Source organism: Miniopterus natalensis, chromosome 12, assembly GCF_054644295.1.
Source record: "Miniopterus natalensis isolate mMinNat1 chromosome 12, mMinNat1.hap1, whole genome shotgun sequence".
NCBI classification, from domain to species: Eukaryota; Metazoa; Chordata; class Mammalia; order Chiroptera; family Miniopteridae; genus Miniopterus; species Miniopterus natalensis.
The window spans coordinates 73,669,384-73,686,505 of record NC_142092.1 but is presented as its reverse complement, the minus strand read 5'-3'; the positions used below and the strand labels follow the sequence as shown (position 1 = coordinate 73,686,505).

At 56.0% G+C, this 17,122-nt stretch overlaps 1 protein-coding gene across 2 annotated transcripts in view; it reads left to right on the top strand.

Moving 5' to 3' along the window:
• Positions 1–17,122, top strand: part of CACNA1B (calcium voltage-gated channel subunit alpha1 B) — a 127,576-nt gene that overhangs the window by 33,822 nt on the left and 76,632 nt on the right. For both annotated transcript variants that reach the window (XM_087823076.1, XM_087823075.1), the window contains exons 9-16: positions 630–686; positions 1,807–1,896; positions 5,740–5,949; positions 7,228–7,340; positions 11,279–11,391; positions 12,086–12,217; positions 12,459–12,531; positions 16,743–16,860. In XM_087823076.1, coding sequence (XP_087679202.1) covers positions 630–686; positions 1,807–1,896; positions 5,740–5,949; positions 7,228–7,340; positions 11,279–11,391; positions 12,086–12,217; positions 12,459–12,531; positions 16,743–16,860 — 906 coding nt within the window. The remainder of the gene's footprint in view (positions 1–629; positions 687–1,806; positions 1,897–5,739; positions 5,950–7,227; positions 7,341–11,278; positions 11,392–12,085; positions 12,218–12,458; positions 12,532–16,742; positions 16,861–17,122) is intronic.

Sequence of the window (17,122 nt, the reverse complement as noted above, 5' to 3'; positions counted from 1 at the left end):
GACCGTCCTATGGGTTCCCTGTCCCCAAGTCCTACTGGCTATCAGCCCTGGTCCCCTGGTCATGGGACACGAGGCCAGCCTAGTGGCAGAGCCGAGATTTCTGAAAGGGCTTTGCAGGGAAGCAGCCTTTCTCTCCAGCTCACTCGAGTCCCAGCACCAGGTGGCCCTGTGGCTCTGGGGACACGTGCCTTGTTCATTGAGGATCATGGCACGGCCCAGCCTAGACCTCATTTCTGCCGGTCAGACCCAGTGTTCTGCCTTTAACCTGAGCCCCTTCTCACCCCGACTCTGCTCCCTGTCAAACGTGGGGCCCCTGACTACCTTGCCCGGCTGTAGGCCAGCGCTCCTTCCTCTACGTGGGGCACCTGCTGGCACCTGGGGAGGTTGCACAAGTGCCTCCTTGGGGGTGAACTCACCTGGTGGATGACTGTGCTCAGGGGAGGTGATGTGTGAGTGGGGACAAGCCTGGCCCTTCTCATGGGGCTCTGGGACATGGGGTGTCGTTCTGGTGGAGAAAGCTCAGCCTGGGCCTTATGGGTTTCTGGGAAGTCAGGGTCTTGTCGACAGAGGCGGGCCTGCGTCGGGGCAGGGACAGGCAGGCTCCGACCTGAGGCTTGTCTCACTCGCAGAGGAAGTCATGCTGGCTGAGGAGGACAAGAATGCCGAGGAGAAGTCCCCCCTGGATGGTAGGTCACTGCTGTTAGCACCTCCTACCCAGCGAGCGAGCTTGGTGCCCCATGGGCAGCGACACGTGTGCACGCTTGCATGTTGGGGCAGGATGCTGTCTGCTAGGCCAGGGTCCTGCACAGCGTCACACGTGCAAAGGCCTGGCAGAGCCTTTCTGGAGAGAGCCCCTGCAGTGGTCAGCTCATGCCCCTGGCGAGCTGTGCCATGGACAAGAGTGGCCCTAGCTGGCAGTGGACTCACACAGCACAGCTACCCGTGTGGTCTCAGCTGGGTGTCACAAGAGCCTGTGCTCTCAGCATGGCCCCAAGAGTAATGCGGTCCAGCGAGGCAGCTCACCTGTGACTGTAAGCTCACTCGTCAGTGCCTCACAGTGAAGTAAAGGTGGAAGTACAGTTCCTTGGTCACAGTCACCACATTTCATGTGCCCAGGAGCCAGTCGGGGTTGGTGCCACTGCATTGGTCAGAGAGATTGAACCATTCCCATCACCATAGAACATTCTGTGGGAGAAACAGCTGCTAGGAACTTTAACCCTGCAGGTTAGACCAAGTGCATCTGTCCCCAGCTCAGGGCAACGCTGCTCCCAGACAGCCATGGAAAGACACGTAGCACAGCCTGGGGGCAGGGGCTACAGCCCCAGTGGCAGGATGGCCACCATCTTCACACTACTGCTCAGGAAGGGGCCAGACAGCCTGGCCACACCTGCATGGTGTCACCTGGGGCCATATCCAGGGCTGTGAGCAGATCTGCAGGCCTAGCCTGACCTTTCTCACCTCACCTGGCCTGGTGTGTGGGCTCTGGGGCAGTGGCAGGCCTGGCCTTGCTCCACCCGACATTTTCTAGGCATGCTAGGGGCACGGCCTTCCCCACTGATGTCACCGTTGAGAAGAGGAACAGTGGGAGCCACCCTTCCAGCTCCTGGCCCCTTCGCTCTGAGGACCAGGAGTAATTACATTTCCCTTCAGCTTCAGCTTCAGTTTCAGCTTCATGGCAGGAGATGAGAGAAAGGCCCCAGTTCCCCGGAGGATGCCAGATCCTCTGCTGAAAGACCCCTGCCCTGAGGCGGGCCAGCCGGGCTCTGGCTCAGGCGGTCCCTGCTCTCCACCCTTTGTTTAAAGCAGTGTTGAAGAGGGCAGCCACCAAGAAGAGCCGAAATGACCTGATCCATGCTGAGGAGGGAGAGGACCGGTTTGCAGACCTCTGTGCCGTGGGTGAGTGTTGTCGGGCCTGTGACCCAGCTTCCTGCCTGTCACCCAGGCTGCCTAGCTGTCTGCACTCTTTTCAGCTCATCTCGCTGGCTGCTGGCCGCTCTGGGCTCTGCCATCCCCATGGACATGGAGCCCTTGGGCACATCCCAAGGCCAGGGCCACATGTGGCAGTAACCATAGGGTCCGAAAATTTCTGTCCGTCTCCCTCTAAGCCCGTTTGCCATGTCCCTGGAACCTGGGGCCTCTGTCCCATCTGTTTCTCAAATGGAGAAAGGAAAAGTCCGGGCAGCTTCTCAGAGGTGTTTTAGTTCCTCTCAGTCTGGTGCAGGGGTGCCTCGCCCTCCCCACCACCAGGCCTGTCATGCTGGGCCTGGGCCTCCCCCTTCAGCCGCGAGGGACAGGGACACTCAACAGTGACAGCTTTTTCTCTGTGTGGACCGCCACGCTCCTCAGCAGCCTGTGAGTGGACCGAGTCAGAGCAACTGTTTCCCATTTATTGTACCTTTTATGAGAAAGTAAGTTTGATGAGAACTGTCTGTTTGCTGGTGTGTATGTTGATTTATTGACTTATTCTTTCCCTGTTTTAGTCCCCACCCAGGCCCAGTAAACCCACGTTAATAGCTTACAGCTTATCCTCCCTTGTTTCTCAGGTAGCACACGCATGCCCACATGTACCCACAGATGCACCCACTCCTGTTTTACCTGGTCTTTATTCTGGTTTTGTAAAATGGACTGGAGAGTCTTAAAAAGTCCTTTTCCTATGGCTTGAAGTAATTAAAATAACACCTAAATGACGTGTTTTTTAAAGGTGAGCTAAGATTGTGAGTCCATCTACTTAGAAATACAGAAGTTATCAATTGTACTTTGTTAGGAAATTGGCTGTTTACTTGGCTTTTCAAGCTCATTTCTACAGAGCTGTGTAGTTTCCTCTTGTAGTTTTCAAAGTCTCCTGTGCTCATCGTTTCCTTGTTCACTGCTGAGTGCCCATCGGGTGTGGGAGGTGGGAGGCCTGGGCCTTGGCATGAACGAAGCAGAGCCTCTCTGGTGCAGCTTCCGTTCCCAGGGGCATCAGACAGCCAGCAAGATAAGTGGAATAGACAGGTGTCGGTGCAGGTGTGCAAGAGACAGACACACAGCAGGAGGGCCTGAGGGCCTGGGCGCTGGAATGCTAAATGAATGGATGTGGACCGCTAGGGAGGTCATCTTTGCATGAAGGGCTAAGGAAGTGAGGAGGTTGCCCAGGGACACGGGACAGAATATTCTGGGCCGCAGTGAAAGGAGGTTGGGAGGCCAGTGTGGCTGGAGTGGAGTGAGTGGGCTGGGGGCTGGGGTGAGGGCCCTGGAAGGACTGTGGCAGCCACTCGGGTTTGTAGGTACCGGCTGCAGAGATAAGTGGGGGACAGAGCAGGGACCATGTGCAGGCCGCTGCTGGATGCCACAGATGGCGTGGATGTGGAGGCAGCAGCCAAGGGGACGTTAAGTGGTTGGGTTCTAGATATATTTGGAAGACCAGCCCACGGGGTTGGCTGACCCACTGGACGTGGGTGTGAGAGAGAGAAAGACATCAAGGATGGCTCCATAGGACAGAGAAGCAGCCCCAGATAGTACAGCGGACAGTGCATTTGTGGACTACTGTCTAGCGTTAGGTTTGGAACATGTGAGCTGGACGTGTGGGTTGGAGAGCGTGCAGCGCAGGTGTTGGGCACTTGGGCAGCCATCGCAGGCGCACGTGTCGAGTAGGACCATCACACGCTGGAGGCCTGGTTTCCGGGTGGAGACAGGAAATGGGGCACGGTCACTGGGGTCTCTTGGACTAGGTGCTGGAGCACAGAGCCGCGGGGCTTCAAGGGCCACATGGGGGCATGTGGCTTTGTGCAAACGTGGCCGCAGATGCCCCTGTGCGGCTGTGCCTTTGCCGAGTGCAGGTGTGTGTGGTGTCTGCTGTGGGGACAGGCTAGTGTGGGAAGCCAGGCAGGGGTGAGGGCAGAGCTCCCATGGGGCTTTCTCAGGCAGAGCCAACTGGTTCTCACTGGGCCGGCCATGGAGTCCCTCGGAGCAGCACCTGCAGTTCACGTGTGGGCACAGCGGTGCCTGTGAGTCAGATGTTCTCTTCTCCCCCCTTCCCAGAGCGGCTGTGTGTTCCTAGATGTGTCCTGTAGGGAAGAGCGTGTGTGTGGTTGGTCTCTGAGCGTGGTCGTGGTCTGGGTGTGTGCTGTGTGGCGAGTATGTGCTGTACAGTGTGCTTGTGTGTCTCTGAATGACCGAGGAAGTGGTGGGGTCCTCAGTGTGGGTTCACCGGGCGGGTCTGTGCATGGCTCTGCCTGTGTGGGTCTCTCTTGTCTGCACTGCCTGCCGGCTGCCCTCTGTGCCCTTCCACTGCCTCAAAGGAGGGAGCTGGTGTGTCCGGCAGTGGTCTCGGTGCTGTGCAGCTCTCAGCAAGCCTGGCTGGGAGGTCTCCTTGAGTGAGCCAGCTCTGGCAGATTGGCAGTGGCCATGTCTGGACATGGACTGGGAAGCTGTGTCCGGCTGAGTCAGGAGCAGGGCTGTGGTGGAACAGCGTCCTCCTTGGGCGTGGATGGGTGTGGCATCTGGAGTGCCTGGAAGCTGCCATTAGGGTCTGTGAAGTGCCTGCGAGGCCTGGCTGATGGGCTCTGTACTCTGACCCTCCTCCCATGTCAGAGTGACAGTGTCACTGCCTGATGCGGCTGCTCAGCTGTAGACAAGTCTTTTCGAAGGCCTCGGGCCTGTTTTCATATCAGTGAGTCCCAAAAAAATGCTAGCCCAAAATAATGCTCTTAGCATGCCACCAACAGTCCAGGCGTGCTCGCACATACGCTCACATTGACGTCACGTAATGCTCTCACACACGCCACACCCTCACCCTTGGACCCGCTGCCCAAGCCCAGGTGTTCAGAGCCGACTGAACACTGAGAGGCATGCACACACCCAGTCCTTATTGCAGAAGCTGGAGAAACCCTGATGCAGGTACGGGTGTGCTGCTCAGACACAGCCAGACCCTGCCCCACGCACACGCCGAACCTCCTAGCACCAGAAGGGCTTTAGTGGGGAAAGGGTGTGTGGTCCCCGTCCTCACAGAGCTTGCCGTCGGGTCTGGGCTCAGTGCAGAAATAGGCCCACAAGCCACTGTGGTGCAAGGTGGTCTGAGTTCGTAGTTATTGTTGGGGACATGAGAACCCTCTTGTAGATGGAGTACCCAGAGAAGGGCCCTTTGTGGAGGTGACCAGACCTGACGCTGAGAAGGAGCTAGCCGTGGGGAAGAGGCCAGCCACAGGAGCATGCCACGCTTAGGGCAGAGCAGAGCAGAGGGTATGGGCAGACGTGAAGGGCCTTAGGGTGGGGTGGGGGAAGGAGAAGTGTCAGTGGCCAGCTCTCCAGGGAGCGTGTGTTTGCTGTCAGCCATACTCCCCCTGCGGCTGGACCAGGACCACACCTGGAACAGGTGTGAATGAAGATCTGTTCCAGTAACACTACTCCAACCCATAGGCCCATTGCTGCTGACCAAGTTAAAGAGGGGGGGAGGGTCAGATGCGGCAGGATACCCCAGGGCACGGGGAGGAGCTGGGATGGCCTGGGAACATGGGGGCTGTGCTCCTGGAAAGTGACCAGGGTTCTGGGACCAGGTCTTCTGTCCAGAGCGCAGCAACCATGGAGATGCTCATCTGTCTTCTGTGGAATGGGGGCAGGGCTAGGGCCCACTGCAGGTGTGTAAGGCTGCGTCTTGATGGTGGTTTTAAGGGGCGGGGGGGCGAGAGCGCATCTGGTGGAAGAGAGTGTGTCCTGGGGCCACTGGTCCCCACATGTCCTCAGCGAGCCCCCTTTCCCCAGGGTCCCCCTTCGCCCGTGCCAGCCTCAAGAGTGGGAAGACGGAGGGCTCGTCCTACTTCCGCAGGAAGGAGAAGATGTTCCGGTTCTTTGTGCGGCGCATGGTGAAGGCACAGAGCTTCTACTGGGTGGTGCTGTGCGTGGTGGCCCTGAACACGCTGTGTGTGGCCATGGTGCACTACAACCAGCCCCAGCGGCTCACCACAGCGCTGTGTACGTAGCCGAGCCCAGCTCCCCTACCTCCTGCCCACCACCTCTGGTCTGCAGCCTGGAATTTGGGAGCCATAGCCTATGGCCTTGGGGTGCTGTGGGTCTGATCCCTGTGTTGACCCAAGTTGCCCCCACAGGCCATTTAGGCTCCATCCCAGGGCTGCCCAGGCCCTAGACCTGGGCCCGGGTTCCAGGAAGCCAGACTGATTGGCTAGACCCTTATCCATCAGGGAGTATGAAACAAGGGAGGGTCTGGGCACCCTGGGGAGGAAGTGAGTGGGATAACCAGGCATAAGCCAGTCCAGACAGACCTGGATCTTCCCTGTAAGGGCTTCAGACACACAGACCAGGGTATGTAGCTGCTCCTTTCATTTTGCCACGAGGTGGCTGCTCCTGCTGCGTCCCGGAGGAGGGAGAGCCAGGGCTCCTAGGGTTCTTCTGGCTGTTTCCACTTTCATTCTGATTGGCTGGATCTGGGTGTGTCCATAACCAGGGCTGACTTGCAATCCTGTATCCATGAGCCGCAAGGAGGGCCTCGGGGATCTGAGTCATGACTTGGCAATTCCAAGGAGGCAAAGAGGAAGATAGCAGTCGGGGTAGGGGGGAGCTCCTTTCCCCTCCCTAGGGACCAGGGCTGACACCCCAGGGCCCTACAGGCCATGTGGAGCCGAAAGCTTAAAGAGCTCACAGAACGAAGACTCCACTAGTGATGTGTGTGCTGTGGGCAGTGCTTTCGCTTTCCTGTTTCCCGGCTCAGCTGCACGCCAAGCAGCCTCCTGTAGAATGTCAGAGGCGTGGACTGGGGATGCTCAGGATGGGCGAACGGTGAACAAAGTTAAATCCAGCCTGGTGCTGTGGGGCCCTGCGGAGGCCCTCCGGGACGTACCGTGGAGAGATGGGGTCTCTGAAGAGGTGGCTCGGGGACTCCACCTGCCATCAGAGTGTGGGGTGGGGCAGGGACTGGAAGTAGGATGGGTCCAGGCCTCCCAGCCATCTGCCCTGCTCTGGGTGCTGAGCTCCATCCTGGGAGCTCACCGCTGAGCCTGTCCCACGTTCCACGGCACCGGGCACACACCACCTTGCAGACTGGAATGAGCATCTCTCTGTGTCCCCCCCAGTCCCTTGGTTATTCTCTACTGGCCTGAGATTTCAGAGCTCAGGGGCCACAGACCCGGCTAGAAGGCTCACCCCTGGATAGGCCCGGGCCTGGCGTCCTCTGGGCGGGGCTGGAGCCAGTAGGAGGAGGCCTCGAGCTAACCCCTCTTCTCCGGCTTCTCCTAGACTTTGCAGAGTTTGTTTTCCTGGGTCTCTTCCTCACAGAGATGTCCCTGAAGATGTATGGCTTGGGGCCCAGGAGTTACTTCCGGTCCTCCTTCAACTGCTTTGACTTTGGGGTAAGTGAGATGCCTCAGCAGGGTCAGTGCTGGGGTCCAGGTGGGTTGAGCTGGATCCTTGCTTGAGTATGCACATGGTCCCTCCCACCCAGCGTGACCCAGGGGACCGGGAAACTGTTACCTTGTGTGGGTCAGCAAGGCCTCCCATGGACGGGTAGGGGCAGGTGCCAGGCTGCTTCTACCTGTGGGACTTCCTCCTTCCCTCCCTGACCCTGTTTGTAGAATCTCACCATCAGTGGCACTGTGATCTTTTAAACATGTTGCTGTCCTGTGGACAGCTCAGTCTCTCCCAGCAGAGCTCGAGGGGGCTGTGGTCCTGCCCCACCTTAGCCTGCAGACCTGACCCTGGGTAGATGCGTGCACCACCCAGTTGGCCCTCCCTCTGTGGGCTTGGGCAGCAGCACCCTGAGCCCCTTCACCACCCTCTGTAGGTCAGGGAAGCCCCAGAGAAAGGCAGGAGAAAGGCAGGTGCCCAAGGCTTACATGAACCAGCCCAGATCCAAGACCTACTGGCATCTGCCCAGAGGCTACATTCTGACCACTGGAGGCACTGAGAAGTGGAAGTGCCAAACCCCAAGGAAGGATGTACCTACCTGCAGAGTTCTCAGTAGCCAGGGAGGGGCTGGGACCTTGGCGGGAGTGAGGCTAACTTGAACTTCTGTCACCAGCATTGCAGTGAGCCGACCCTCCCAAGACTTCAGCACCCTCACAGTGTAGATGAGGCACCGGAGCCAACATGTCACTGCTCAAGGTGCCCAGCTAGCCTGCAGGGGCAGTGCTGGAGCCCAGGTTTCCTGGCCCCAGGGAAGGTGCTGCCCAATCTCTGGGGAAGGAGAGACGTGGCTGCCCAGGCTATACTCTGGGACCTGGGTGCCTGCGATTCGGGGAGACGCTTCTTAGCTGCAAAGAAAGGCTGCTATTCAGGGAGGCAGAGGGAACCTGTACAGTTTTCCAGGGTGGCTGCACCAGAGTGTGTCCACACCACAGTACACAAGTGTCCCTTTCTCCTCTCGCCAGCGCTCGTTTGTTGACTCATTGATGGCTGCCATTCTCACAGGTGTGAGGCGAACCTCACTGTGGATTTAACTTGCATCTCTCTGATCATTCGTGGCACTGAGCACTTTGTCACATGTCTGTTGGCATATGTGTGTCCTCTTTGGAGAAGTGTATTCAGGATCTCTGCCCATTTTAAAAATTAGATTGTTTATTTTCTTGGTGTTGAGTTGTACGAGTTCTTTATATATTTTGGAAATTAACCCTTTATGTAAGATGTGTCTTTTTCGAGTATCTCCTCCCATTCAGTAGGCGTCTCTTGTTTTGTTGATAGTTCCTTTTTGTGCATAACTCTTTAGTCTGATGTGGTCCCATTTGTTCATTTTTCCTTTTGTTTCCCTTGCCCAAGGAGAGAGGTCAGAACAAATACTTCTAAGGTTAGCGTCAGAGAGTTCACTGCCTGTTTTCTTCCAGGAGTTTTATGGTTCAGAGTCTCACATTTAGGTTTTTAATCCACTTTCAGTTTATTCTTGTACATAGTGTAAGAAAGTCATCTAGTTTCATTTTTTGACATGTATCTGTCCAGTTTTCCCAACACTATTTGTTCAAGAGACTGTCTTTACTACATTGTATGTTCTTGCCTCGTTTGTCAAATAATAATTGATCATATAGGTGTGGGGTTATTTCTGGGCAGACCATGCCATTTCTTCTTTTTAAAAAGTTTCTAAAAATTTATTGATTTTAGAGGTAGAGAGAGAGATTGATTTGTTGTTCCACTTATTTATGCAGTCATTGGTTGATTCTTCTGTGTGCCCTGTCTGGGGACCAAACCCATTTCTTAAGTTTGGCATCTTTGCCATCTGGAGAAGCTGAGCATTCATTCCCCAACTAGCAAGTCCTAGCCTTTTTTTACTAAACAGCACGTCCCTTCTCTTTCCTCTCACATTTGACTCTGAGCAGTGAGAAGACACCAGGTGGCAGCGGCAGCCCTCTGCCTGAAAGTCTCAGCTCATTAAGCCGTTTTCTACTTTTCACGTAACCAGGGTGGCTAACTTTTCTGCCCGTGCACAACAGGACCCCTTCCTCCAATTCTCCGCGACCCCCCTCGCTTCCCTGCAGCCCTGTGTGACAACCTTGGTATCTGGGATTCTCTGACTCGGCTGCTGTGAGCACCGTGGGCTTTCATGATGTGCTGCGCGGTGTCCTCCTCTGGTTCCAGAGCCTTGCTCATGTTTTAGGCTTTTAGGACAGCAGCACCTCGTCTTCTGTTTCCCGAATCTGTATTGTTCTTTCTCACTGTGCAACAATTGCCCCAAAGCCTCGTGATCTAGAACAGCATACATTGTCTCCTTTTGGTGGATCAGTAACCAGGGTGTGACGTAACTGGGTGTCTCTGGCTCGATATCTCATGAGGTGGCACTCATCACCGGCTCCTTTGGGGCTGCACAGCTCACTTCTAAGTGCACACGCATTGCAGCTTCCAGGCTCACTCATGTGGTTGCTGGCACTTGAGGTCCTGGTCACGGGGCCTCTCCATAGGCCGTCTTCAAGTCCTTGCCGCACGCAGCTGGCGACCCAAGAGGGAATCCACAGGGGACATCTCATCACTTTCATAACATTCCATTTGCTAGACTTGAGTCACTAGGTCCAGCCCATCCTCAAGGGGACAGGATTATACAACGGGGTAAACACCGAGCAGTTGGGGTCGTTGGGTTATCCTAGAGGCTACCTACATGCTGAACTTGTGGGCACCCATTTTGAGAATTAATGGAAAAGAGGAGAGATTCTGTAAGACCAAAAGAAAGTAGTTTTGGAAAACTCTGTCTTCAACCCTGGGCCCCATCCGGAGGCTGTATGAGTGCTGAGAAGAGTTTCTGGTGATGGTCAGATGCGGCCAGCTCATCTCACACGGCATGCTGTCCTGGTCACAGCAGGCATTGAGCTGTTGGTGTAGCTGCTATCGGCAGCACACTCATCATCCCTGAATGATGTAGCCATTTGGGGTGACTCGGAGCCGGTGTGACCAGTGGACCTGACGAGCAGGTTCATGGGCCCTTGGTAACCACTGGGAAGTCTCAGTGATGTACTAAGGTCTCTGCCCGACGTGAGCTGGTCAGATCAGAAGTGGATGTGGAATGGGTGGAAATGACTGAAACCTTGGATAACGTATGAGTCAAGAGCAGTCAGATGGAACCTCAGAGACTGATGCTCGACATTTGAGTTGTACACACCAGCTGTGGAGGTTGGGTTAGAGAAAATGAGGAGGGGCACTCTTGCTGACATGAGTCCAGAATGCTATGAGGTGTGCTGGCAGGTGGCGGGGAGGGCATTTAGTCGGCCTGGCTGGGCGTCCTGTGCAGGGAGAGCTGGGGAGGGGTCTGCTGTGCCCAGGCCAGCGCCCATTCTTGACTCCCTCACACCAGACCCTCCCAGGATGGCCCTTCCTGGAGAGCCCCCTGAGGACAACTGGAGGGAGGGCGTGCCCTTGCCCACAAGCCCCAGTGCACCAGCATAGGCAGTGTTGGAACAAAGGGCAGGCTGGCCACAGTAAGTTCCTGGTGGCACGTGTGGCTTCTGGTCACTGGGAGCTGATGAGACTCCAGATGCAGCTTTTGAGTCTGAACACGTCAGCAGTGGCTGCACCAGGAAGGGAGCTCCAGGAAGCAGACCCTGCTGGCCCGTGAGAGCAGGCCCAGCCCCACCGTGTTAAGAGGACGCTGGGGTCACCTCCTTCCTATGTCCTCCTGGTATCCATGGGTGGGATGGAAGAGAGGACAGGCACCGGGCCTGTAGCCCTGCAGCTCTGTGTGAAGCGTGTGGTTGAGCTGCAGACAAGGCAGGCAGGGTAAGGGCTGCAGAGGGCAACTGCACGCAAGGGGACGCTGCACAGTCATGCACATCCCGGATGAATGTGCACCTGGAGACTGAACACACCTCCCTTGCAGGTCATTGTGGGGAGCATCTTCGAAGTGGTCTGGGCTGCCATCAAGCCAGGAACCTCCTTTGGGATCAGCGTGCTGCGGGCACTCCGGCTGCTGAGGATCTTCAAAGTCACGAAGTACATCCCTGCGTGCTCTTGGGCGCGAGGGGAGAAGTGCAGGCCGCACGGGGGTGGCATACACTGCATGCTTGTTCCAGGAATTCATGGTGCCAGTTTCAGTCTTAGCTGTCTGGAATCTCTTTCTCTGGCTTATAATTGTATAAATACGGAAAGTGATAAAACAGCCCAGGCCTGTGTGCTGAGGGTCCAAGAGAATGAGAGGGACTCGGGGTCTGGGACCCTGAGTGGAAGGGGTGCTGGGAATGCTAGGGAGTGAGAGGGGGACTCACAGCATCTTTGCGTGGAAGGCTGCGGTGTTGATGTGTGTCCTCCTGCAGGCCCTTCTGTGCAGGCTGGTGGCAAACGTGCGTCCTTACCTGCACAGCATGAGGCACTGCCATGGTTGGGTGTTGGGTCGGGTGTGGATGCCTGAGGGACGTGCGTCATTCTGCTGAGCAGATGTCAGGGGCAGGTCAGCACAGGACACATCGGTCGTGCCATCCCCCTGGGCCCTGCTGACAAGGATGGTGGATCTGGAATGGTGGAGAAAAGCTCTACCTCACTCCAGGTGTGTGGCCCTTGGAGTTTAGAAGGTCCCAAAGCCACAGGTGTGACCACGGAGAGCCCCAGCAAATGTGAAGTCAGTGTCCAGAGTTGGCATCCCCAGCTGGGCTCAGCCTTGAGCTCAGACTGGACCGTCGACCCCTGACAGGTACTGGAACTCTTTGCGGAACCTGGTGGTGTCACTGCTCAACTCCATGAAGTCGATCATCAGCCTCCTGTTCCTGCTCTTCCTGTTCATTGTGGTCTTCGCCCTGCTGGGCATGCAGCTGTTTGGGGGACAGTATGTGGCCCCACGGGGGAGGGGTGGCCAGGCCCAGAGCAGCGGCTTGGGGGACAGGACAAGGCCCTGCAGGGGAGGGGAGACCAGGCTCAGAGCAATGGTGCTCTCCCCCAGGCCTCCTCCATCTCCCTTTTCCCTGAAGGTTGTCCACGTACTGCCTGTGACTAGTGTTGGGTGCCGAGGGGCCAGGTTCTGGCTCCCAATGGGCTTGCCTTTTCCCAAGACTTCTTGTTTTTCTCAGGTTCAACTTTAAAGATGAGACTCCAACGACCAACTTTGACACCTTCCCTGCCGCCATCCTCACTGTCTTCCAGGTAAGAGTTCGGGATCCAGGCATGTCTTTCCTGCTCAGCTCTTCCAGTGCTGGGAAGGCAGCCTCCCCTCCACTCCTCAGCACCTCTGCACAACCCAGACAGCCCCCATTCCAGACAGGTTACCACAGGCAGAAGAGAAAAGTAGGGATAAGCCCACAGGTCCCCCATGTCCTGTGATGCTGTCCGCAGGGAACCCCAGCTTTTCTCTCAGGCCCAAGAATCTGGGGTCACAGCTGCCTGTTGTCTTAGAGGATGAAACAACAAAGTGCCCCAGACTTACCGTCAGCCCTCCCCTGTCTGCGAGTGCACCGCCCTGTCTCTGTGGGCTTCACGGGACTCCCCGTGAACTCTTTTCCTTGAGCACTTTCCCTCTCAGGGCTATGGCTCCACAGATGCTCCTGCCAACCACTTTTGTCCCATGAGGCCTCCGAATGCTATGTCTGAGACCAAGCAGCATGGGGGTCTTGTTTTGCCCATGCTGACTCTTAGGGAAGTCTTGCAGGCCACATGGGTCAGGCCAGGGCTCAGCTTGCCCCTGACCTCGGGGGGCTGCTGGCCCTCACCCCAGCCCAAGCTGGAGCTCACAGCGTGTGCCTGGAGAGGGGCTGTTCCAGCCAAATTGGGTGACTGCTAAGAGTAACTGGGTCCTGGTGCTCTGCACCCACATGCCTCCCGTGACAACTCTTCTCTCGTCCTGGTGGGAGCCCTGCAGCCTCTTAGTCCTCAGTGTCGGGCAAGCAGAGCGAGCTGCTCCCAGAGGACTCCCTGCTCCTAGCTGAGGACCTGGACTGTCCTCCTCCCACTTCCAGTCTGACCTCACCTGGAGTCACTCTGTGTCTGTCCTGTCCATGGATTTCCTGAGTGTGGGATGCCTGCGAGCCCATGGCCTCTCTTACCTTCTGATTGCTGCGTTGGAAGCCTGGGCTCTCACAGGCTATGGCTTCCACAGTCAGGTCTCCCAGAGGTTGTTAGCACTTAGTGGGAAGGAGGATCCTGCCTCTGGACACAAATGAATGGTCTCCAAGGCAGAGGGAGGCCAAGGGCTTTCCAGAGCAGTGTGATCTGCTCGGTGACAGGCAGGATCGCCCTCTGTCTGTGGGTCGCAGGACTAGCTGACCAGGGGGGTGCTGGCAGTCAGGCGAGGGGAGTGGGCAGGAGTGGGTCCAGACAGGAAGGAGTGCAGGGTGTGGCAGGAGGGGCTGAGCCTGCCCTGTGCGCCTTCAATGCCACACCAAGAGGCTCTGCCCAACGGACCATCGCAGTGACCAGGTGCAGCCATAGGAGCGGGTCTCTGTCTGGTCCACTTACCGTACTGGGCACCTAGACACACTGTCTGACACTCAGAGGTGCCTGACATGTTTTCTTGGTGAAGGGAGATGCCAGCAATCTGCAGTAAAACATTAAAGATCAAATTCAGCTGGGTATAAAACAGAGCCTCACAGCTGTGCTGTGTTTGTGCAGTCGTGCGAGTGTGTCCTGTGATTGCCTGTCTCTACAGGTTAGGCAATGAGCAGTAAAACATCGATGCTGTGATAAAAACATCTTTCACTAAGAATGGATAGGATTTAAAAAATAAACCACAGCAAGGTGGGTGATCGCTAATCGCCATGGGTTTCTCTTTCTGAGGGAAATGGAAATATTCTAAAATCGGTGATGGTTGCACACATCTGAGAGTATACTAAAAACCATTGAATATACACTTTAAAGGACTGAGTTAGATGGTATTGAATTATATCTCAACAAAATGGTTATTTTGAAAAGACCACAGCTAGCATCAGAGAGCTTGTGTCACCTGCACCTGTGGGTGCTCGGATTGAGCGTTGTTTCCAGGGGTCTATGTGTCTGGGTGGCCAGCACGAGCACCGGTAGACTGAGGAGAGCAGATGCCCTGGTGAGAGTGGAGAATCGCCCGACTCTTCAGCTGGGACGTCCGTCTTGTCTCGCTTCAGGCTCAGACTGGGACTAATGCCTCTCCCTGCTGACTGCACTTGGGACCTCCCAGCTCCGTAGCCTTGCGAGCTGTTCCTGCTGGACGTCTCCACCGGCTGTTTCTCTGGAGTACCCAGACTAGCACAGGTGGACGGCGTAATCAAAGCAGAAACGGGCGCCTGGCGTTCAGCAGCGAAGGCAGTGGAGCCAGAGAAAGAAGGGCAGAGAGTGGAAAGGAACAAACAAAACTGTTATTCGCAAACAGGATAGGAGATGACCAAGTAGAAATACGAGAGCCCACAGTGTTGCTGAGTACAAGGTGAACATACAAAAATGCAGCTTTTATGTAACAGCAGCAATCGATTAGAAAAGTCAGCTAAAACGAAGGATTTCACTCCCAGGAGTAGCAAAAGCTACACGGTACCCAAAATAAATCTTCTGGAAGCATGCACGACTTCCATGGGTGAAATAATAAGTTGCTATGAAAGGACCTAAGAAACAAGTTCATGAAGAGCTGTATCCGTGAAAGGGAAACCTTGGTGGTGAGGCACCAACTGCCCAGCTTTAATCTATGAGTTCAGTGGGGTCCTGATTCCAGGCTCCTGCAGGGCTGCTCTTGGGATTTAGCATCTGGATCATGTGGAAGGGTCAACGACTAAGAATGGCCAGGAACTCGGGGAGGAGGGGTTCGCCTCACCGTAGATAAGACTTTTACAGAAGCTACGGTAACGAAGGTTGTGAGGTGTAAAGAGATGATACCAAGAGGACACGCTAGAGAACCCAGAACAATGCCCAGACCTATGCAGGAAGCTGGTGGTATGAGCAGAGGCAGAATTCAAGGGGTGCGGGCGGAATGTTAAAAGGTGGGTTGGGGATCAGGCTTTCCACGTGGGAGAGCAGTAGGTCTGCACCCCGGTGCCTTCGCAGGACAGTAACCACAGACCCCGTCATATTGTAAACCTCAGTGTGAAAAACCAACCTTAAAACGATGTGAAGAAAACAGAAAAATACGTTGGTCACTTTGGGAGGGAGAGGAATTTCTTAAAGTGCAAAAAGCAGAAACCCTGAAAGAAAAGATGGCTACGCTGGACTGTGTTAAACACTTTTGTAATACAAAATAAGTGAAAGGCAAAGGAAAGACCAGAAGATAGTTCCAAAAAGTATTGCAGGTAGAGGATTAGCATATCCCAGAATACATAGGGAAGTCTCACACATCAGCAAGAACAAGTTTGTTGGCTGGCACAGCAGAGAGCCGAGTAGCCTGGGGCACGTGAGACGTGTTCCCTCAGCGGCTCACCCTCAGCCAGTGAGGTGGGAACTGTCACAGGCGTGGCGAGGCCAGGGTGTGTGAGGGTGTAACAGGGCCACCGCTCCAGATGCTCCTGGGAAAGTCAAAGACACAGGACTGACCAGCCAATAGTTCCAGCTCTACACCCTGGATGCCACCTCAGGGCCTGTCGGGAGGGCGGAAGGGAAGGGAAGGGAAGGGAGGGGTGCTGGGCAGTGGTTCTCGTGGTGAGTGGACTTGTCTGTCGATGCGGGTGAGCTTGGAAGATGCGATGTTGTGTGAACCTAGTGAGTGGAGTGGAAGAGCACACGGGTGTCTTGTTGACAGGCTGCCGTGAGGTGTCCACCCCCGACGTGGGCCCTCGCCAGGTGCACAGGCCACAGACCCGATGGGAACATGGCAGACTGTGGGCAGGTTTCCTCTCAGTGCTGCACACAGGACTGTTTTCATTTCACCCTCCTGTGCCTTTCCAAAAAGAGAAAAGAGCCATTTCCTCGTGGAGCAAGGATTGCATCAGCTACCCTCCCAGCCTCCACCTGCCGGCCCAGGTGGCAGGAAGGGGAGGTCAGAGGCCCTGCAGCTCCTGCCTGGCCTGAGCAGTGGGGCCCGGAGCCTTGGTGTCCTCAACTGTGAGGCAGTGACCCAGCGGCTGCCCATCCCGGCCTCGTTTCTCAGCTCACTGCTGTGGCCCCCTCCTTGCCTCCTCGCACCTTGTTCTGCTTGGAGCTCCCTTTCCATTTTTGGCTGAAAACCTAAAGCATATTTACTTTTTAAGACCTGACCCAGCTGGCAGCCACGTCCCTCCAGAAGGTTTCCTGGAGGGCCCTGGGCCTTTTCCTCAGAGGCACCATCACCTAACGTCCTGCCTGTTGCATGGGGGGGTACGGGTGCCCGTGGGCTCTGGGAGCAGGCATGTGTGGGGATGACGTGTGTGCACGTGTGTGGGATGTGTGTGTGAAGGTGGCCCTCAGCTGCCCTGTGGCCCTTCCCACAGATCCTGACCGGAGAGGACTGGAACGCAGTGATGTACCACGGGATCGAGTCGCAGGGTGGCGTCAGCAAGGGCATGCTGTCGTCCTTCTACTTCATCGTCCTGACGCTGTTTGGAAACTGTATCCTTGCACAGGTCTGGGCAGGGCAGAGCGGGGACCCGGCATCTGTACGTGCTGGCTGGTATGTTTTACGTAAAGCCATCTGTCCCGTCCGATTGGAGCCTCCCATGCATCTCTTGTACCTCTGGGCCTGCAGGGCACAGCCTTAGTCCTCTCCTGGGCACAGGAAGGCCGCTTAGGGTGCCCCTCGCAGTGGTTAGTGCAGGAGGTGGCATCCGGACTTCATGCCCTATCCTGTCCATGAGGTGGTGCCCCTGAGACA